The 22,637-nt window shown below is 38.7% G+C and overlaps 1 protein-coding gene and 1 pseudogene across 8 annotated transcripts in view; both read right to left on the bottom strand.

Moving 5' to 3' along the window:
- DMXL2 (Dmx like 2) overlaps nucleotides 1-22,637 on the bottom strand; it is a 158,135-nt gene that overhangs the window by 44,125 nt on the left and 91,373 nt on the right. For all 8 annotated transcript variants that reach the window (XR_009245600.1, XM_058665852.1, XM_058665851.1 and 5 more), the window contains exons 15-20: nucleotides 21,310-21,427; nucleotides 14,184-14,303; nucleotides 11,848-12,075; nucleotides 8,146-9,822; nucleotides 6,277-6,387; nucleotides 4,975-5,144 (exon numbers count right to left, since the gene is read on the bottom strand). Coding sequence is in view for 7 of the 8 variants with exons in the window: in XM_058665852.1 (XP_058521835.1) it covers nucleotides 4,975-5,144; nucleotides 6,277-6,387; nucleotides 8,146-9,822; nucleotides 11,848-12,075; nucleotides 14,184-14,303; nucleotides 21,310-21,427 (2,424 nt within the window). In the remaining variant the exon portion in view is untranslated. The remainder of the gene's footprint in view (nucleotides 1-4,974; nucleotides 5,145-6,276; nucleotides 6,388-8,145; nucleotides 9,823-11,847; nucleotides 12,076-14,183; nucleotides 14,304-21,309; nucleotides 21,428-22,637) is intronic.
- Nucleotides 51-1,010, bottom strand: LOC131480534 (small nuclear ribonucleoprotein-associated protein N-like; annotated as a pseudogene).

The following is a 22,637-nucleotide window of genomic DNA, read 5'->3' as shown; positions in this document are numbered from 1 at the left end:
TAAGGATTTTTTTGTGATATTTATTCAGGAAGGGCCCTACAATCTCCCTTGCTTGGATGTCCGTATCTTTCTTCAGATTTGGGAAATTTTCCATTATAATGTTACCAAATAAACTTTACAGCTTCAGTTCCTGTTTCATCCTCAGGAATCAACTCAAATATTTAATGGTGTGCCATAAAATTCAGACACTGTTTTCATTCTTTTTCATTTTTTTGAATTGTTATCTGCATGGAATATTTCAAAAGATTTTGATTTCAGATGTTTTTTAATTGCTCTATACACATATTATTAGTCATTATTAACACAGAAAGAAGACACTAAAAGCCCGCAAATATTCTGCACAATTTCACAAACAGCACTGCAGAGGTAAAGTGACTTAGATCAACAGCATGCTAGGGTCTTTGTGAGCATTCTTAGGGAAGGTGGGCCTTTAACTCCTGGTGGAGGGGGTCCCATTCTTGGAGGAAGCATGCCTATTAGTGTCCCTTGAGCAAGAAAGAGCACAGTGGATCAATGGGTGGTCTCATACCAGGTGGAGTCCCCTGTCCATGTGGATACTGTAGTGGCGCTACAGCAATGTTGGCAGTAACAGCAACAGCATGACCTTTTGTGATTGTCCCCCAACTCCTTGTACAAGACCTATTAATCCAGCAGGTGCTTGAGGAAGTGGGGCTCCAGCTGTTATGCCTACCAGTTCCAGGGCCTCCTGTAGCTCCAACAAGTGGTGCACAAGCAATGACATTATCTTTGGGAGTTGGTCCCTCAACAGTCATGTATACATGGATACCAAGTTCTCCACATGCAACAGCAACAGACCAACTGCTTTTCCTTGTGCTCTGCTCATTTCTCATTCTTCAGCTTTATCTTCCTGAATTCACCTCAAAGAGGATCAAATCCATACGCTGTCAAAAGCCTTAAGGTTGTCAATGAAGATTTGGCCAATGAAGATCTTGCAGGATACATTCCACTCTACAGTCAATGTATTGCAACATTTTGCTACTCTTGTCCACAGCAAGGACTGCTGTTCCACCCAAATCCGATGTCCAAAGTGGCCAGCAGCCGAGGGCTTCCAGCTTTTGTGTCACGGACACACAAAGGCGTAAAGGGAACAGCTCCCCTGTTGCCAAGGCCTGATGGAATTCTGTCCAACCACCCTCTTTGCCTGGACACTCAACTACCCCATTAAAGAATTCCATGATCTACTGAGGCATTGTGAGATGGTTTTTGCAACTGATGTGAGCTTAAGAGTTAATGTTACTGATGATGTCATGCTGAATGGGCCTGTAACAATTCATGAAAATTAATGCACACAGGAGTACATTCAAGCCTGTAGTTTCAGGGGGATTTAATATTTGAAACTTTTGGATATTTGTGTTTCTTTCCCTTTTGATGTAGTTCTCCCATTTAGAGATAGATATGTTGTAGAAATAGAAATGTAGAAGAAATGTATTACTGATTAAGACTTAACCACATGTGCCCTGGCCTTGGAGTTCTGTCATCCAAAGGCTACTACTAAAGAATGGATAATGACTTGCTTTGAAGAAAAATGATTATAGTAACTTACAGAATTATCTTTAACAGCACCTGGCTGACCATGAAGTAAAAAACAAACAACTGTGCATACCCACTTAATCATGAAGTTAAAAATAGAACAATCAAATGTTTGTGAAAAGGCTTGTGATGTGTTTTGAGTAAATAAAAAGGGCAGCTTCTTGCGCTACTGAAGCAAGGGCACCAAGTGACTGTGTCCATGTCTCTTTTCCTCACCAACTCTACACACCCTTCTGGAGCTCTGAACTCGGCTAGAGCTGGCCTCAAGCACAAAATACAATTTCAGGACCTTTAAGTCCTAAGGGAAAATGGCAACTTCTCCTAGAAACCATGCATGCTGGGCAAAAGCTTCCCAAAAGTAGATAGAGCCTGGTCTTCGGACATCAGTAGCCTTGCTACTCTAATATTGCTTTAACCACCTCTTGGTATCTCAGCTAAGGGTGCCTGTTTCAATTTTGCCTGGAAATCCACCACAGGTACTTGCTGCTGCTAAGAATGTCCAGGGTACAAGTGATACTCCTGACTGCCCTCCTATGTTTGACTTGGACTTCCACTTCTGCTATACAGTGGTCTGTAGTCTGTCTCAAGTGTACACAATCACTTGCTCCACGTGTCCCTGGCCACTCCTCAGGCTGACACTTGGCACCTCTGGCAGCCACTGAGCTCTGCTCAAATATTCTTTGTTCATTCTAAAGCATTGCTGTATTCCTTTGGGACATCAACTGACTTTTTTTTCTTAAGTTTTTATAGTTTATTAATCCCCATGAAAATTCCACAGAATCATCATAGATAAAGTCATTGCAAAATCTTTACTCTTTCAACATTTTGCCAGCACCAGTGTTGACATCTGCAGTCCCCTTGACCCTCTTTAACCTGTTCAACTGTTCTAGATTGCTGTTTTATTGAGGTATTTTCTTCTCATACAGGCTCTGTTTTCCAAGTCTATATTTGGGTTAATTTTTCTTGCCATAGTACAAGGAAGGCAAAAGTCCATTTTCTTGCTCACTGTGGTGAGTTCTAAATTCAAATATGAAGATGACATCAGGAGTAGACTTGTATGTTTTGGCTCATTCTTTCTGAACTCTCTCTGGCACTGTGACCTTCCCCGGGTCAATCACCATTTGTTTTTTCTGAACTAGTCTATTTCTGATGACCTTCCTGGCCCAGAGAGTTACTGTGTAATTCCTGATGGCAGGCAACCCTTCATGCAGCCAGGGAGAAGAGTTTTTTTTTTTTTTCATATTTCCCAGATCCTTTCACTGGTGTTTATACTTCTGGTCATCAACTGTTTCTATTGCTTTTACAAAGTGACCTTCATGGTCACCGGCTTTCTTCCTGAAGAAGTTTCATTGAGTGTTGGTCTGGTAGGTTAACCTGGATTTGTTTCCAGTTGGATGCTGTGGTCACATCTCCTCGTAACTTCCTCCACTGCAGCTGAGTTCACCAGTGTCCTCAGCCAAATCTCATTTCCCTCAGTATATTTCCCTTCCCTTTTTCTTATTATTTTTCCTCCATCATTTAACTCAGTATTTCAATATTCAACCATTTTTAGAGAAGGTTTTTACCCAAATTCAGCTAAAATGTTCAGACAATTTATTATGAAAAAAACTACACTGATATTAAATATCTGCAACAAAATAAACTTATGTTTCAATTTTGTTCTTCCATAGACTGCTTGAACTATCATCATATATATTTTAATACAAAAAAAATTATACAGGTCCTTAATTTAACATTCAGAAGTATTTGGGGCGGGGGAATAAGTCATACATGCCTGCCAGAAATAACTAAAATGACAAAACATGTTACTGACCAAAAATGTCTGGAGAACACATCTGAAACTTTTTAGATAAAGTAATACATTCTTTTTTGTCTACTGCATTGGGATATAAAAATATAATGTGGAAGTGTATCATTAATCTGCAATAACTAACTTTCGCTGTACAAAAGAAACATTTTTTGATCAGTGCAGGAAGGAATTCCTTCCTATATGTGTGCCTGTTCTGAGAATAAAAACTGATACTTTGTTGACTGTCTTACACATAGCAGAAAAATACAGGTAAATTCAAATTTCATTCAAACTTCAAACCGTGAGCTGATAAACATGTATACCAGAGTCACAAGACGTAATGAAGGAAGAGGCCACAGTGCTCCCACCCTTCTACCAATCAACACCTCTAGAATGGGATGGGAAATACACATTTTAAAAGTTTGCCAGGCATTCTTTTAACACTAAAATTTGAGAATTATTGTAGAGGAACATGGTAGGGTAAGGTCTCTGCATCTTTGGGACTAAAAAGAAATTCACAGTTCATAAAATACACTGATTGTACATCATGTTATTTCAATGCACTTCTAAAATTAAAATGAGAATTATGCTTTCCTAACCTTTAGAGAGTTAAGAGCACAATTGCAAATGACAGGAGTTTCGCCTACCTACCAAAACTCCTGAGTCTTAGTTCATGTGTAATATGAAATGGAGGTGTGGTGGCTCAATGGCTTAATCCTCTGTCTGCAAGCACCAGCCTCCTATATGGGTCAGCTGTGTCCCAGTTGCTCTATTTCCCATTCAGCTCCTTGTTAATGACTTGGAAAAGCAGTGGAGGATGGTTCAAAACCTGGGACCCTGTACCCATGTGAGTGACCTGGAAGAAGCTTAGCTACAGCCACTTCAGCCATTTCAATAGTGAACCAGTGGATGGAAGCTATCTCTCTCTTTCTCTCCTCTCTATAAATATGCCTTTCCAATCAAAATGAACAAGTTAAAATTTATATACATAAAAATATCAAATGGGAGACATGGTAATTACCTGAAAGATTAATGAAAAGCAATTAGCATCAAACCTGGCAGAGAGTAGGTGCTCACTGAAACTTAATTTCTGGGACAATGAAAGAATTTTGCTTCCTCTTGCATTTTTTTCCAAAAGGAATCTAACATGTAACTAACTTTGAAAAGTCTGTAGCCTGTTGTGCTTGCTGCCACAGATAGATTCAAAAACACTCAAATTAAAACTATTTTTACTGAATGACATCTTAAGTATGTAAAGGAAGTCTGCAACTTACTACACCAGCAATATTTCTGTGTGATGTGGAAGGATAAAAAGTTTGGTTTAGCTTCTCATTTTGATTACTATATTTACTTAAACTGGATCATACCTCAACTCATAAGACAATTATTTTATTCCACATAAATATATTATATTATAAATTCAGTATACACAGAAAGAAGTAACTGATATCATAGCATAAGAATATTATAATAAATATTAAGTTTCTGGAATTATCAAATAATTTTACTTAAATTTTTTGAAGATCTTAATACGTCCAAACTAATCCCTCATGATGGGTTTTCTGGAATATTACAAATTTTTGTTCCTTTAAGACTATTTTCTAAAACTTTAAAATCCAGTGAAGTAAAATTACCTTTTCAATGCATCTCCGAAGTGTGTTAATATTTCTCACCCACCAACCTATTCCCATTGCTCTCAACTCAGACCATTGAGGGTCCCCTCTCTGAATGGCTGGAATCATATTAATCAGTTCTTCCTCAGCCTCAGAATGAAACGCCCAGGCAAAATGGCAAGTGGACACACCTACATTGGAAGTGAGATAACAACAATCAGAATGAGATTAAAGCAAACATGCTCACATAATCACATAGGCATTTCAATTCTGAAAAGAAATCTAAAATATAAAGAAAATGAAGCTTGCCATCATTCAGGATTTTATAAGCTTCTGAATTCAATAACATGGCAGGACATATAAAACCCAAAGTTCTAACTTTTTCCAAAACATATCTGCTTTTTTCACTGTACAAAAAGATAGATGCTGAATCTGAATGATTAGAAAGACACTTGGAGCTTCAGTAAATAGTTTCACTTCTAAAGTTTGTAATTAAGGGGCCAGCATTGTGGCGTAGCACGGTAAGCTGCTACCTGTGACACTGCCATCTTGTGTAGGCAACAGACCAAGTTTTAGCTGCTTCACTTCCAATCCAGTTTCCTGCAATGAGCTGGAGAAGCAGCAGCAGATGACCCAAGCATGGTCCAAGTTCTTGGGCCCCTGCATCCACATTGGAGACCCAGATGAAGTTCTTGGTTCCCAGCTTCAGTGGGGCCAGTTCTGGCTATTACAGCCATTTGGGGAATGAACCAGCAGAAGAAATATCTCTCTGTATCTCCTCTCTCTGTAACTTGGCCTTTCAAATAAATAAATGAATAAATCTTCTAAAAGCATCTGTAAGTAAGAGGGTTAATATAAATCCTTATATCTAAAATCGGGGTATATGGTAGTCAAATGCATAAGTGCAATCACCCTGTGTCAACGTAGCAGATTATCTTACATGTCAAGTAACTTAGAACACAAGGCTCATATTAATTTTTAAGCAAATATAACAGATACAGCAAAATGAGTATAATTTTCAAAGGAAAGATGTGAGACCAAGAAATTCTTGAGTACTTTGTGGAAAGCCACTTTGGGTTACAACTTTGAACAAACCACTTTTTCACCCTAAAGCACTATAACTTTAAAGAGTAAAGGCTCACAAACTGAATTAGATAATGAAAAATCGCAGAACACAAAAAGGACACACGACAGGCAGATCTCGGGTCAGTGATAGACGCATACATTCATAACAATCCACCTGACACACAACCACATAAATACACTCACCACCTCCAGCACTAAGTAAAAGTTGTGCAAAGGTTCAAGCACTGAATGAGATACCTTGATGAAGTAACTGTACTCGGTATAAAGGAGGCAGGGATGTCAACAGGCATGTGTGCAAGCGCATGGCTAACAAGTATCTCAAACCACACTCATCTAAAGTGTCTCTTCCTGTAATTTAAACAGAAAGTATGTTCAAGAAAAAAAGAACACAACAGCCACAAACCCATAAAACATCATCAAGCATTCAATTTAGTAACAATAATCTATACAAAAGATGTATATATACGTGTGTGTGTGTGTATGTCTTTTCACAAAAATTTATGCTGAAATTCCTAAATGATGGTTTTGGAAAATATAATGACCTGTCATTATGGGTAATAAGAGCATTCTTGACATCTTGAATTCCAGTAAATTTTTTTATTGTAATTGCAATTTAGTTCTTACAGATAACTTCTAAAAAGTATTTCCTATGAAATGAGGATTAAAGATGAGATTGAAGGATAGTAGCTAAATTGAAACACAAATAGATAACTATTTCTAGGTTGATCAGCTTAACTGATACAGTACTACAGGTTTATGGGTCTCTGTGAGGTGCTTAACTTTTATTCTAAAATGAGACGGGAGACACTAGTGTACAATGGGCAATTTGATGTAGTTCTATTAAAAAAAATATGAGTGTGGGGGGGACATTTTGGTACAGTGAATTAAACCACTGCCTGCAATGCCAGCATCCCACATCAGCATCAGTTCAAGCTCTGGCTGTTCCAATCCTAGCCAGCTCGCTGCTAATGCACAGGTACATAAATTAATTTAATCTCTGAACTCCACCTATGAAATGGAGCCATTCATTCCTGTCTCAATTACATCACAAATGTTCACTGTGACTATGACAAACTATTTCATATTCCCTGGTCAATGGTACAGTTTTGTGGGTTTTTTTTTGTTGTTGTTCTCATTTGTTTTTTTCTTCAACGGTACTGTTTTATAACACAAATTTTAACCAATTGCTCAAGGACATGACATGCCTACTTTCTTAATGTCCAGAGTAAAAATTAACATCCACAGTAAAATCTGAAGGGAAAATCTTAATTCTGAACAGAATTTCACCCTATTGTACACAACATAGTTAGAAAATAGGTCAAAAGCAAAATTCTTTCAGGTTTATTGTTATTTTCATCTACACAAAAGAAAATCCTGGGGACATCCTGAAGTGAGTAAACCTATATGAAGAAATATTTTCCAGCTGGCTAAGAGAACAATCTTTTCACCCCTAATCTGTAAATCTTATGAAACATTAAAAAAATATATATAGGCTGGATTTACACATGAACCCTATTTCTGCTATTTACTGCCTACATAATATTAGATAAGTCATGGAATTTCCAAAGCATCCAACTCTTCATCTAAAAAAAAATTATCAGTTATTGATGGGGAGATTGCTGTTATAGCTAATTTGGTAGAGTATACAGAGTGTCTAATACCCAGCAATTCTTCACAAATCTGCAAATTTCACTGAAGAAAAGAATGACTATTCTACTAATGCCAATGTTAACATTCAACATCATTACCTTGGAGACAACCAAAAACTTTTTTGGTTACACAGTATTTGTGTACAAATTTTGGCAAAACCAGTATTATGTGAAATGCCTGAAAACTATTTCTCAATAAACTTTTAAAGAAAGTAACTGTAACAAAACTCGTATGACTATTTGCATTACACAAATCCATGAAGTCCCAATGCAAGCAACAGTCAGGCTTGCCTGTCTCTTCTTTCACTGCCAAGCAGCATATCATGTAATAGTAACTTTAGGAAAGTATTTTCCCTAGTACGATGGAAAGGAAGATTACAATTCATCAGTCATGATATTAACAATACAAATATTCCTATTAATGACAACTTCATAAATTCTAAATGAGAATGGTTACCTGAGCAACTTTTATCTCTGTTTTCATCCAGCTCAGTACTGGTGGTGGCTACTGTATCAGCCAAGGCCACAAGAAACATCTGCTCCAAACGAGTAAGGCCTGGTAGACTCGAGTGCATAAGATGGCTTGAAAGTACCCTAGCATGTTCCTGGCCAAAGTAGGCTGGTCCATATTGTGAAAGATTTATCACTTTTGATTTATTTTCTCTTTTATCTGGCTCTAAATCAATATCATCTGTTGTTACTTCCTGGATTTGAAACAATTCTGAATACTGATCTTCCGCTTGACTTTCAGTATGATCTTCATAGCTCTGTGGTATTTTTGTGCTTTCCTCTGAAGTTCGGTAAGATGCATCCTGATCTGCAGCCAGCAAAGCATATAGTGGTAGTGGGGGAATAGAGTCTATCTCCGTATAATCTCGTGTACCATCTTTTCCTATGGTGACGGTATCCTTGGCTGTACTGCCACTTACACTAATAGTTCGAGAAAGATGCCGCTTAGTTCCTTCTCCAGCATCAGCATCTCTTACTACTGCAACTTCACCAGCAATACACTTAACTAAATGAGAGAGAATAGCTTTGGCTCTTCGAACTTTCCCTAAGTCCATCAGTTCCAACAGTTGGGTTGGATGATACTGTGGGAGAGTAGGGGAAAGTACATGTGCAGCCTCAAATAAACCACCATCTTGAACTACAGTTGGTGAACAGAAAACATCATCAACAACAGCTGTGCCTTCAACAATACTTTTTCTTGTCAACATGCTGGACTTAAAGGCAGAATGATCTTGTATTGCTGTCTCTTCTACATCCGGACTCTCAATTTCAGGGTCTCCAAATTTGACAGCATGCTTCCACTGTGCATATACATGCATTTCGCAATCCATTCCTACTACCAATATCCCATCTCTCACCCAAGAGAGAGAGACAGGGAGTGATGGTGTACCATCAACGGAAGACACCAAATCTATTGACCTTAGAAGGACCCATCTTGATCTAACTCCCTGCTTGATACTACCACCTAGTGGTAAAGTAATAGCCACGCCATCCTTACTGTTGGTTTGTTCAGTGACAATTCCTGAAAGTCTACCATACATGAAGATATTAGCACCAACTCCCACTGTGAGAATGTGGGAGCCATCTTCTTTTGATACCCAGTCCAAATGTACTAAATGCTTGATATTTGGAATAAGATATCTATCTTTGCTCAAAAGTGCATCTGATTTGCTATAAACAAACAGATTACTGTCAACGCTGACTCTTGAATCGAGTACACTACCAACCTTAACCAAATCATCGAGATGAATTGTTTGTTCTAAAACCCATTCTGACCCTCCAGTAGATTCACATTCAAATATACAAACATGCATGGAAAACTCTTTAGAAACAAAACCATTGTGCTGGACAGGCTGCTTATAAGCCACTGCAAGGCGGCCTGTGTAGGAACAGCTAACAGCAACTGGTCTTCCTACAATGCTCACTGTACTGCTATTATCTTCTCCTTCATCATTCATCAAAGGCCATCTCCTCCAATGATAAGTTTCTTTGGCTTCACTTTTATCACACTGTGGGTTGCTTTCCATACAGCATTTCCAGAAGCGTACTTTATTGTCAGAACAAGTTGTAACCACTAAATATGGTGCAAGGCACACTGGATAAATTGAAGAGGAACTCAGATGACCTTAAAAAAAAGAAAGTGCAGATAGTGATAATAATAATAGAATGATCAAATAATATGCTAATAATCAAGCCTAAAACATGATAAATCCAAAGCCATCATTAACTTCTTCGGCATAATCCTACACTAAACATTTACTGGCCAAGTTATCCAATTAGGTCTTTAACAATCCATTAGCAAAATCAAAATATGCAATACGTCATTTAATTTGCTTCTAGCTTAAGTTTAAATAAAGCAATTTTTTAATTAAAACTGAAAAGAAATATATCAACCTTTAATCAATAAATGTATTATCTGCCATAATTTACAAATGCCTTCACTATAACATACCTACCAGACTTTCATTCTACATATTTTATCATTTTCACCATGGATGCTTAATTATAATCTGCCTCCAAGTGCCCCTACCCTGCCTTCAAATAATCACTTCTACCATCACTTTTGTTTCAGAAAGCTAAAAGACAAATAGATCTCACTTTCTTTATAAAGTTCAATTCATCTTCTCTTGACACTGAACCATGACCCTCATTTTTACTAGTGGATGCCAAAGAGTAACGATTCTCACCTGTTGTCAAGAATAAGCAAAGGGGCGTCAGTGACTAAAATTTGGGGTCAGAGGGCACAGCATGGAAACATGGTGGCTAAAATCCTTGCCTTGCATGCCTGGGATCCCATATGGGCATTGGTTCTAATCCCGGCTATTCCACTTCCCCTCCAGCTCTCGGCTTGTGGCCTGGGAAAGCAGTCAAGGACGGGCCAAAGCTTTGGGACCCTGCACCCACATGGGAGACCCAGAAGAAACTTCTGACTTGTGCCTTTGGACAAGCTCAGCACCGATAGCTGCGGCTACTTGGGGAGTGAACCCAAGAGAAGGAAGATCTTTCTCTCTGTCTCTCCTTCACTCTGTAAATCAGACTTACCAATAAAAATAAATAAATTTAAAATTTGGAGTAAGCCCAGCTGTTGTAGGCACTTGGAGAATGAAACAGTGGATAGGAGATAAATAGTTTTTTTAATTCTTAAAAACACAAGATATAGAATTTAAAATTTAAAAATTTGAGGTAAGACCTAGATTCCATCCCAGACCATGTACACTTCTATAACCATGAGAAAGCCACTTACACACCTGAACCTATTCCATCTCAATAACTGGCATCGTTACAACTTTCCTTGGATTATTACTGCCAAATATGATATCTGAAAACATTTTTATAAAGCTTCTGTTAGATACAATTTATTAACATGTGCCCAAGTAGGCTTGCTTGAGTTCACTTCAAATCCTCCAAATACTTGGAAGGATTAAAAAAACGAGACCAGATCTACAGTTGCCATAGAAGCCTCCACTTCCTCTTCCCAGCATAATGTTCCCAAGTGTGAATGCAAACCTGTCATATGCATGAATAAGAGAATATCCATATTTAATGTATTTTACCAGTAACTGGGATGATCTTAAACTTCCAATTTTGGCCCCTCCCCAAAAGATATTATTCTAGGAATTCCTTGACTAAAATTCCACAGTGGTAGATTACTTTGGATATATCTGCCACTCTGCTCTTCAAATTATCTATCCATCTTGCTGAGGTTAGTATCATTCTACATCAGTCAAACTAGTCTTTTATCCTGATTTTTTTCTCCAAATATCTGCCCACCCTTATTAAAATATACTCAGGGAGGCTGGACTAGCACAACATGGATGAAAAACCTTAAATTCTTTTTTTAAAAAAAGCTTCTCTGATTTCCAAATGAATATATTTATTTTTTGAAAATTTACTATGATATTCCATTACGTAAGCAAAACATCTCACAATAACATGAGTAGTCCTTTTCCTGTTCAGCTGATTGTATTTGTCACTAAAATAATTTCTAACAAAGACATGTTTCTAAGTAGAAATACTATGACTGGAAAATAAATCTTTATTTCAGTGTCAATGCAACAGATATTTCCGAGTTCATCTATTTTGTCAACCACAGAGTTGTAACATTTTGTGACACTGAGCAAACAAATGCTCTGTCTTCAAGATATTTTACCTGCTGAAGGTGTTGCTCGTATTACTTCAACTGCTCCTGGGAGATCAAGAGGTTGGCTATACACCAATCTAGAACTCAAAATAAGTTTACTAGCAGTTTGAAGATTGGCAATGGATGAAGAATGTGGCATGGGGCTCACACTAGGAGAGGTTTCTGGAGATGAGTCTACATTCTTCTGTCCAGGGACTGTAAGTAGACTCTCAGATGAAACACCTTCGGAAGCTTTGGCTAAAAAAATCAAATTATAGAAGAGATATAATATCAGCATCTGCTATACACATTGGCAATAAGGTATTTTGTTATCTGGCAGAGCCAGCATTGTGGCACAGCATATTAAGCTGCCACTTCTGATCCAACTCCCTGTTAATGTGCCAAGAAAAGAAGCAGAAAGTGGCCCACAAGCTTCTGCCCCCATCATCCACACAGAAGTCTGAATGGAATTCCTGGTTCCTTGCTTACCTCTGGCCCATCTCTGGCTATTGGGGTATTTCGAGAATTGGACCAGTGGATGGAAAGAGATTCTCTCTTGAATGAGCAAACAAATGAATGAATTGATCAATCAATGTCTTTTAAAAAAATCGATTCTTACAAGTATTTCTGTAGAAAGCATCAGCTTTCTGACTACTGGTTAGTTACCCTGGCAAATTTGTTTTCTTTAAACTATTTTACTCTTTCTTATATTACCAATTTTATCACAGAAACACGGTATATCAAGAACCACAATAAGCAAGGAAAATAAAATCCCTACTTACATAGTACGGTGTTCTTAACTTTAAAGACATAAAAAAGCTTAAGGAATTTGTTAACATGCCAATTTTCATGTCTAACCAAAGATACAATAATTCTGTTGATCAGAGACAGATTCTAGCAATCTACATTTTTAATAAGTAGTCTAGGTATTTCTGAAACACAGGGGGAATGAGTCCAATTTTGAGAACTACACATTCCCACACAAGAAGAAATTAAAGCATGGAGAGCTCAATGTACGATGGCTCAATCGGCTAATTCTCTACCTGCAAGCACCTGCAGCCCATATGGGTGCTGGTTCATATCCTGGCTGCTGCACTTCCCACCCAGCTCCCTGTGTATGGGCAGGAAATCAAGGGCCCTGTACCCACACGGAAGACCCGGAAGAGTCTCCTGGCCCTTGACTTTAGATCAGTTTAACTCCAGCCATTACAGCCATCTGGGGTCTAAACCAGTGGACTGAAGATCTTTCTCTTTCCTTCTCTGTATAAATTTTCCTTTCCAATAAAAACAAACAAATCTTTAAAAAAATAAAAAAAGACAATGAGGGCCCTGCGAGGGTTGCCTAGCAGCTAAAATGTTCACCTTGCATGCTCTGGGATCTCATACAGGCACTGGTTCATATCCTGGCAGCCCTGCTTCCCATCCAGCTCCCTGCTTGTGGCCTGGGAAAGCAGTTGAGGATGGCCCAAAGACTTGGGACCCTGCACCTGCATGGGACACCCGGAGGAAACTCCTGGCTTCGGATTGGCTCAGCTCTGGCCATTGCAGCCACTTGGGGAGTGAGTCAGCAAACGGAAGATCTTCCTCTATATCTTTCCTGCTTTCTGTATATCTGACTTTCCAATTAAAAAAAGAAAAGACAATGAAATACAATCCTCCTAATTACCAAGTACTCAAGCAAGATTTCAAGAACAGATGCAATATGACAAAAGCTTCAAATGAGATAGTCTTGGTTGACAGGCTTTGTAAGGCATATTAACCATAATCTACTTCTGAAGAATTTCTAGTTCGCAGAATGGTATATAAACTCCAAGGCCGACTTCATTACCAGGGCTTCCATTAAAGGTGAAGGAAGAATCCTGCGCTTTACTTTTGTCTATTTGTGTGTCTGTGTCTCCCACTAGGCTAGGAATTCACCAAGAACAGGAATGATATCTTACTAATTTGAACACATCAAGGAGTACTCAAATTCCCAAGAAATAATAAATTATCCATTGTGCTTTTGGTGAGTGTTAAGAATACTACTCTATCTTACAAAGGCAGGCTACTCAATAAAAAATATTCATTCTAGGGATGACAAAACTAACTCAAACACACAGTATCCAAATCATAATACTGACGGGCATTAAAGAATTATTCACTCCAAAAATAAGTCACTCAAGATTTTATTTTCAGTGTATCTAATGTTGGTTCTTAAGACTGGCCTGTTAATGATTTATGATCTTGTAGTTAAAAATCTGGCAGCGATACATCTCAATCCAACAACTCAGTTACAGTTCATGAGAATTAAAAGAATGAACCAACCTATAGCACATTCCATAAAACGATTGTCACATCATCTCTGAATAAAATGATAATGTACTTACCTAGACATGCTTGCACAGATTTAAGATGAAGGTGCCACATATGCAGAACTGAGTTATTATTGCTGTCCTTTTCAATCACTACTAGAAAGAATTTTTCTGAAAATGGTGGTGGGCGATATCCTATCATTCAAACGGAAGAGACAATTAGAAGAATGTCTGTATAGAGTTAAAAAAAAAAGCAACTTTTAAAATCTAAACACACTTCTTGCTATAATCAAAAGCTGCAAAGAAAATAGGAGGGCAGGGCTAGCACAGCGGTCCAGTGGCTAAATCCTTGCTTTGCATGAGTCAGGATCCCATATGGGCCCCAGTTCTAATCCCAGCAGCTCCACTTCCCATCCAGCTCCCTGCTTGTGGCCTGGGAAAGCAGTCGAGGACGGCCCAAAGCTTTCGGACCCTGCACCTGCGTGGGGGACCTGGAAGAGGTTCCTGGTTCCCAGCTTCAGGATCGGCACAGCACTGGCCGTTGCACTCACTTGGGGAGTGAACCATCGGATGGAAGATCTTCCTCTCTGTCTCTCCTCCTCTGTATATCTGACTTTGTAAAAATCAATAAATAAATCTTTAAAAAAAAAACAATGGATACATCAGATATACACAGAATAATAGGGAACTACTACCAGCAACTATACACCAAGAAATCAGAAGCCCTAGAAGAAATGGATACATTTTTAAACATATATAATTTACTAAAACTGGATCATGAAGTAGTTAAAATCTCAACAGCCCTATAACCAGGATGGAGATTCAACCAGTAATTAAATCCCTCCCAACTAAGAAAAATCTTGGACCAGGTGGCTTCACTGTTTAATTCTACCAAGTGTTTCAAGAACTTACCCCAGTACTGCTCGAACTATTCAAAACAATACAAAGACAGGAAATTCTTCCAAACTCTTTTTATGAAGGCAACATAAAGTCAGATAGACACACAACACAGAAAGAGTACTGGCTGATATCCCTGATGAAAACAGATGTAAAAATCCTCACCAAAATACTAGTCAACATATTCCAACAATACATCAGATACATAACTAACTTGCACCAGTGGGATTTATCCCTGGCATGAAGGATGGCTTAACAAATCAATAAATGTAATATACCACATCAACAAGTTGAAGAATGAAAACCACACAATCATATCAATAGTTGCAGAGAAGGCATCTGATCAAATCCAACACCACTTTATCTTTAAAAACCCTATGCAAGACAGGCATAGAGGGTGGCGTTACAGGCTGCCATGCTCCCTACTGAAAGACCAGACCTAGGTCTGTGCTACTTTACAGCTGAGGAATGACTTATAGGGGACTTCGCAGTTCAGGTCACTGCAACTGCAGGTAAACAAGGGGGTTCAGATAGCATAGTTTAGAGGGGGAAAGCCAGAGGACACTTATGGGTCAGACTAAGACATTCACTCATGTGGAAGATCTGAGCTGCGCTAATTGGCATTGATCACAGCACATGGTGTACATGAAAGCTAGGGCTAGGCAGAATTAAGATGGCAGAATAGGGTAAGGATACATTTGAACAGATGGAGAATCATTAACCAAGGTGAAGCAGAGAGGGTACATTCCAGGAAACAGGAGAGGACAGTCCGACAGCAGAGGGTCACCTGGAGACTGAAAGACATGGGAAAGTAGCAGACACAACAATGTGGTGTTGCAGTGACCAGATATTCCAGTACGTTCGGCAAGCAGAGATCTGAGCTCCACCAGCAGCCAGGCTGGAAGAGTTCACTGGGAGCTCAGCAGGTGAACCCAGGCAAAGAACTACCCATCCTGCTGATTCGTTTGATTCAACAAGCAGCAGACAGAAAGCAGCAGATCCCAAACAAGCTGTGTGGGAACAGGGTGGATTTCACAGCCCAGACCCCCCACCAGGCCACATCAGGGAGGCAAAGGCTTTGGGACAAGACTGTGCATGCACTAAGCTGGGAGCAAACTCATTTCTGGCTCAGTACATTGCACTGACATGATATCCTACAAGTTTCATCCAAAGTAGGTCTGGATAGCCCTGAGACCTAACAGCCAGCAGATCCAGATCTCCAGCAGTGGCACATCAGGTGCCATTTTGTACACAACGCCAAAGGCTATCAAATTGCAGGGACAACAATGATCTGTGCATGCGCTGAGCTGGGAGTAAACTCACTTCCAGCTCAGTGTATTACACTGGTCCCACAGGGAAAATACTGACTTTGGCATCCTATGGGTTAAAATAGGTCCAGGTGGCCCTAAGATATAATGGCCAGCATGTTCCATCAAGATCAGCAACACCAACAACCTAGTTATTTAGGACAACTGGTGTCTCTCTAATCCTGAGAACTGCTCAAACCAGAAATGGGATAAAGGTTATACAGGCAACGGTGCAGCTGCAGCACAGGATCTAAGGAGGTGGAGGGTGGTGAGCCAGGATCTGGGGCTACAGACAAAGTAGTGGAAGTCTAACACGAGAGCCCAGATCTGGAACTTGCTGAAGGGAGTGGCACAAGTGATTGCAAAGAACCAGGTACCAACTGTAATAAGTAAAATTGAACTATACACCTGTGGGTGACACCGCTTATAAACCTGCCCTAAGGAGAAGAATCTGCTACCTAGAAGGACAATGACCAAGAGCAAAAGAAAAGACAGACACAATGAATTTTACTGAAGACACCCCAGCAAAGGAATACATCAAGGAAAAAAGGGATACAGAATTCAGAAAACTCATGATAAAGCTTATCAACAGCAAGAAGCACATACAAGAGTTCAAGGAATTTAAGAAATATGTCGCACAGGAAATAGCAACACTGAAACAAAATCAAGCCAAATTACTGCAAATGAGCAAATTTAAAATACTCTGGAAAGCCTCCACAATAGAATGAATGAGGCAGAACAAAGAATATCATAATTGGAAGCTATTTCTTATCACCATGAGGAAACAATCAAGTAGTCAAGAATAAGAGACACTATTAAAAGGCCAAATATAAGAGTTATGCAAGTTCCAGAGGTGCAGAAGCTGGTTTTTTAAAAAATGTATTTAATGAAATAATAAAGCAAAACTTCTCTAATCTGGAGAAATAATTGGGAAACAACATCCAGCAGGGGTACATAATTCCCAACAGGGTTGACCAAAAGCAATCTTCACCATGACACCAACAACATTTTTCTCAGAAACAGAAAGATGATGGGAAAATTTATCTGGAAGCACAAAAGATCATGACTAGCAAAAGCTATTCTGAAAACTAAACATAAAGCTAAAGGAATCACAACACCAGACCTCAAGACATACTACAGGGCTGTGGTAATCAAAAGAGTCTGATACTGGTACAGGAACAGAGATCAATCGAACAGAACAAAAACCCCAGAAATTAGACCACAGGTGCACAGCCAGCTAATCTTCACCAAGAAAACTGAGATGAACTCTGGGAAGCATGTTGGTTTCTTCAACAAAAGCTGTTTGGGACAACTGGATAGTCACATGCAGAAGTAACAACCAAGACTTCCACCTGTCACCTTATACATAAATCAGCTCCTAAAGGGTGAAGGACCTAAATCTGCACCCAGAAACCATCAAACTATTCATGGAAAACATAGGAAGTACTCTATAAAACATACACATTGGTAAAGTTCTTTTAGGAAAGTCACCAAAAGCACAGGCAGTCAAAGCCAAACTAAACAAACAAACTACATCAGCCTAAGAAGTTTCTATACAGCAAAGGAAATGATCAACAAAGCAAAGAAGAAACCAAACAAGTGGGAGAAAATCTTTGCACACCACATGATAGGGGACTAATAGCCAGGATTTTAAAAGAACTTCAGAAACTCAACAACACCAAAAACAAACAATACTATTAAGAAATGGAAAAAGGAAATAAGCAGGCATTTCTCAAAAGCACAAATTCAAATGGCAAACAGATAAATGGAAAAAATGCTCAGGCTCCCTAGCACCTATAGGAATAAAAATAAAAATTACATTGAGTTCCACCTAACTCTAATGAGACTGGTCTACTAGATTAGTAGACTGGATTAAAAAACAAAACCCATCTGTTTATTGTCTGGAGGAGACACACTTGAACAAAGATCAGCAGAAACTATATCACATGGGTTTTGTTGTTTTCTGGTGGTTTCATCTCTTCAAAACACTTTCTTCTGATTAAATCATTCAATGATTCGTAGATCATGCAGTGGCATCATTTTCTTCAAGAAGGTTCTTGATTTTCATTTCTTCAGCTACACATTAGTCATTAAATAGCATGTTATTTAACTTTTTGATGTTGTTAATTTCTTTTTTCTCCCAAATGTTGATTTTGTTTTGTGGCTCTTCATTTAAGGGGATGTATAGTAGCTGTGTAATGGAGACTGTCATATCTAGTAACATGTCATTTAACTTCAGGGCATTGTAAATTTCTATTTTTCTTTCTATTGTTGATTTTGTATCATGACTTTTCATTTAAGGGGATGTACAGTAGTTGTGTAATGGAGGCTGTCATATCTAGTAACACGTCATTTAACTTCAGGGCATTGTAAATTTCTATTTTTCTTTCTATTGTTGATTTTCTATCATGACTTTTCATTTAAGGGGATGTACAGTAGCTGTGAAATGGAGACTAACATCCAGATGTGAGGATGCAGTGTGGTATGCATTTCTGTTCCCAGACAAAGATGGACTTACAATGAAACTGTTTACTATATCTTGACAACAGGATTCTGGACTCTCTTCCATTGTCCATGCCCGCAATGATGGACATATGACTGAGTATGAAGAACTATATATTAGTAATGATACAGAGGAACTAGGTGGGGGGAAGGGGATAAGGCAATATTGAGCTGTATCATAAAATGATAGCAATAATAATAAAATGTAAAAAAAAGAAAAGAAATCTGTTAAAAAACACCTGTTGGCATGGATGTGGGGAGAAATATACCCTACGCCACCGCTGGTGGGAGTGTAGGCTAGTGCAATCACTATGGAAGTCAGCATGGACAGGGATAAGACAACTGTCAATTGATCTATTGTATGATTCAGCTATCCCACTCCTGGCAATACATCCAAAGGAATTGAACTCTTCATACAAAAGAGTGACCTGCAACCCTATATTTAGTGCAGCACAGTGCACAATAGCAAAGACACGGAAAAAATCCAGATGCCAAACAAAAGAGGAATGAATAAAGAAACTATGGTGTATCTACTGCACGGAATACTACTTGCCACTAAAAAGGATGAAATTCTACCATTTGCAACAAAATGGTCCCAATTAGAGACCATAATCCTCAATGAACTAACCCAATCTCAAGAGGACAAATATAATATGTTCTCTCTCATATGTAACCTTCATGCATAATACAAAACAAATGCATACATAAACATGTATATACATAAATTTTCATGGATGAACTATATAATGAAGGCTAGCATATTGAGAAGTGAAGATTCATGGCAGTATGCATCTCTACTCCCAAATAAAAGGATTCCCAAGGAAATTATTACATACGCCTTGACAATATACTAGACTTTCCATCACTGCCAATAACTACAATGCCATGATACACTTAAATAGCAGAATGTTGAACTGGTGACCATTAGTGAAGGATTACCCTCTTGTATTAATATTGGGGGAAATGATGGAAATGGTGAGGGTGGGTACAGAATGGAAAGGAAGGAAGAGGAGGTGGAGGGGGGAATCCCTATAACTATAAAACTACCACAGGAAAAAATAACAATAAAAATACAAAAAATTTAAATAAGGATTATTTTATAGTAGGGTGGAAGGTTAGCAACAGTATGGTAAATGGTAACTAGGTTATTTGGAAAGCATATTAGAAAGTTCAATTCAAAAAAGATAAAAATGCTATAGAAAAGCACATTTGAAATCTGTGAAGAATAATTATTATGCTATAGAGACAATGAAATAAAACTGAACATGACAACTGAAAAATTTATAATTAAAAAAACTTCTCATGTGAGACGAAAGATATATGAAAAAGACTACACTTGCTTGAAGGTAGAAAAAGATAGAAAATCATTCTTTCAACTAAAGTAGAAGAAAATATCCATACACATTTAGTTAAAATAGCTTACTTAGATATCCTACAAAATTTTATGATGAAAATCTACTAAAAAAATTATTATGTCCATCTAGACATAGTCTATAACCAATGAGATAGAACACCTGGAAACTCCTTGTAAACAAAAAAAAATATGGAAAATTCCTCCTGAAAGTAGCATATGTCTTTTCATTGAAACAGAACCTGAGTTCATCATTGCAAGGTCATAACTCCAAAAGAACATTTTAAGATAAACTAGCTTTAGTACTGAAGTCATATCACCTGTTTTCAAAAGGTCTTATGAAGCAATTTCTTTCTTTCACCAAAAAAGGAAAAAGAAAAATTACAGAGGGGAAACTATGAAATGGTATATTCTACTCTTAGGATCCATGAAGTTTCCAATGTAACAACTGACATGGTATCTTACAACTGATATTTATCATTGGAAACCTGACAAACCCATATTAAAATTAACTGGCTTCCTTAACACCACAGAGAATTAAAATCAAATAAAATAGTTATAGAGTTAAATAATTAAAGTTACTTTTAAAAACTAAATTTTGAGGCTGGTGTAGTGGCTCAGTAGGCTAATCTATTGTGGTGCCCACATGGACTCCTATTCATGTCCCAGCAGCTCCTCTTCCTAACTATCTCCCTGTTTATTGCCTGGGAAAGCAGCAGAGGATGGCTCAAGTCCTTGGGCCCAGGGACACACATGGGCGATCCTAAAGAAGTTCTTGGCTCACAGCTTAAGATGAGCTCAGATCCAGCCACTGTGGCCATTTAGGGAGTGAACCAGAAGACAGAGGAGGGTGTGTGTGTGTGTGTTTCCTTCTCTCTGTAAATCTGACTTGCAATTAAATATTAAAAAAAACACTACATTTCATAAGTATCTTTTCTTAGCAAAAATCTGTTGTCAGTTACCTATGTTGCGAAAGGGCATTGTCACCCACATACCTTCTTTATCCACAAACAACCTGGCTAGAAGTCATGTATCTGCCAAAAATTATGAGACAAGATTTTAAAGAACTACAGACAGTAAACACCAAGACATTTTTTGTTTAGGTGCCAACTAATTTTTAAATTTAGACTATTTTTAAAAGTACCTTGTGATGGCTGAAAAAATATTTCTGATTCCTTTTTCTCCATTTCTTCCTTATGTGGCTTGTATCCTATAATGAAGTCTTCTTGAAATACATGGAGCAACTGCGTGTGTGAGCCACACTACAAACACGAAAAATAAAAAGTGAGGCATTATCTTTGAAATCTGTCTCACACTCAACATCAATGCAGAAGAAATAACATCTCTAACAGCTTCTATTCTTTATCTGTTACTAATAGAGAGGGAAAATCATTTACACGATCCTGGTAAGGAAAAAATACATCCAAATAAGCAACAGACAAGACCACAGAGGAGGTCCAGTGAAAACAGATTTACAAGTTTGCTTCTAAAAACGAGCAAACACAAAACAGAGCTCAATGATGAGCGCTACACTGAGCCTACAAACATCAGTTCTCATGATCAGCCAGGGAGGACTAACCATGTCAGACATGCACACAACTTTATCAAAAATTAGTCTCAAAATTCTCTGAAGATCTGCCTAGTGGGAACTGTGAGGGATCCCATTAACAGCCAGTAGGAAGACGTCTCCACAGAAATGTATTAGCATGCAAGGACTAGGAAGCCAGGAAGGATGGAAGAAACATCACTACCAGTTGCTACGTTACATGAGCCTGCTTTAGTTCCACACAGTTAAATTACAAGGAAGTGAAATTCAGGCAAACAACAAAAGCTTATTCTGGAAGTGTGTCAAGACAATCAAATGGGGCCCGGCGGTGTGGCCTAGCGGCTAAAGTCCTCACCTTGAACGTGCTGGGATCCCATATGGGCACCGGTTCTAATCCCGGCAGCTCCACTTCCCATCCAGCTCCCTGCCTGCGGCCTGGGAAAGCAGTCGAGGACGGCCCAGTGCTTTGGGTTCCTGCACCCGTGTGAGAGACCCGGAAGAGGTTCCAGGTTCCCGGCATGGGATTGGCGCGCACCGGCCCGTTGTGGCTCACTTGGGGAGTGAATCATTGGACGGAAGATATTCCTCTCTCTCTGTCTCTCCTCCTCTCTCCGGGTCTCTCACACGGGTGCAGGAACCCAAAGCACTGGGCCGTCCTCGACTGCTTTCCCAGGCCGCAGGCAGGGAGCTGGATGGGAAGTGGAGCTGCCGGGATTAGAACCGGCGCCCATATGGGATCCCGGGGTGTTCAAGGCAAGGACTTTAGCCGCTAGGCCACTCCGCTGGGTCCATATATCTGACTTTGTAATAAAAATAAATAAATCTTTAAAAAAAAGACAATCAAATGGCTCCCAATCCTGCCTAACTTGGCACTATATTAGTAAGCTATAATCTTATAGAATACAAACAAAAATTAACCAAGGATT

The sequence above is a fragment of the Ochotona princeps genome, chromosome 6 (genome assembly GCF_030435755.1).
Source record: "Ochotona princeps isolate mOchPri1 chromosome 6, mOchPri1.hap1, whole genome shotgun sequence".
Lineage (NCBI taxonomy): Eukaryota > Metazoa > Chordata > Mammalia > Lagomorpha > Ochotonidae > Ochotona > Ochotona princeps.
Note: the sequence above shows the minus strand (reverse complement) of the source record. Positions and strands in the feature narration are given on the sequence as shown.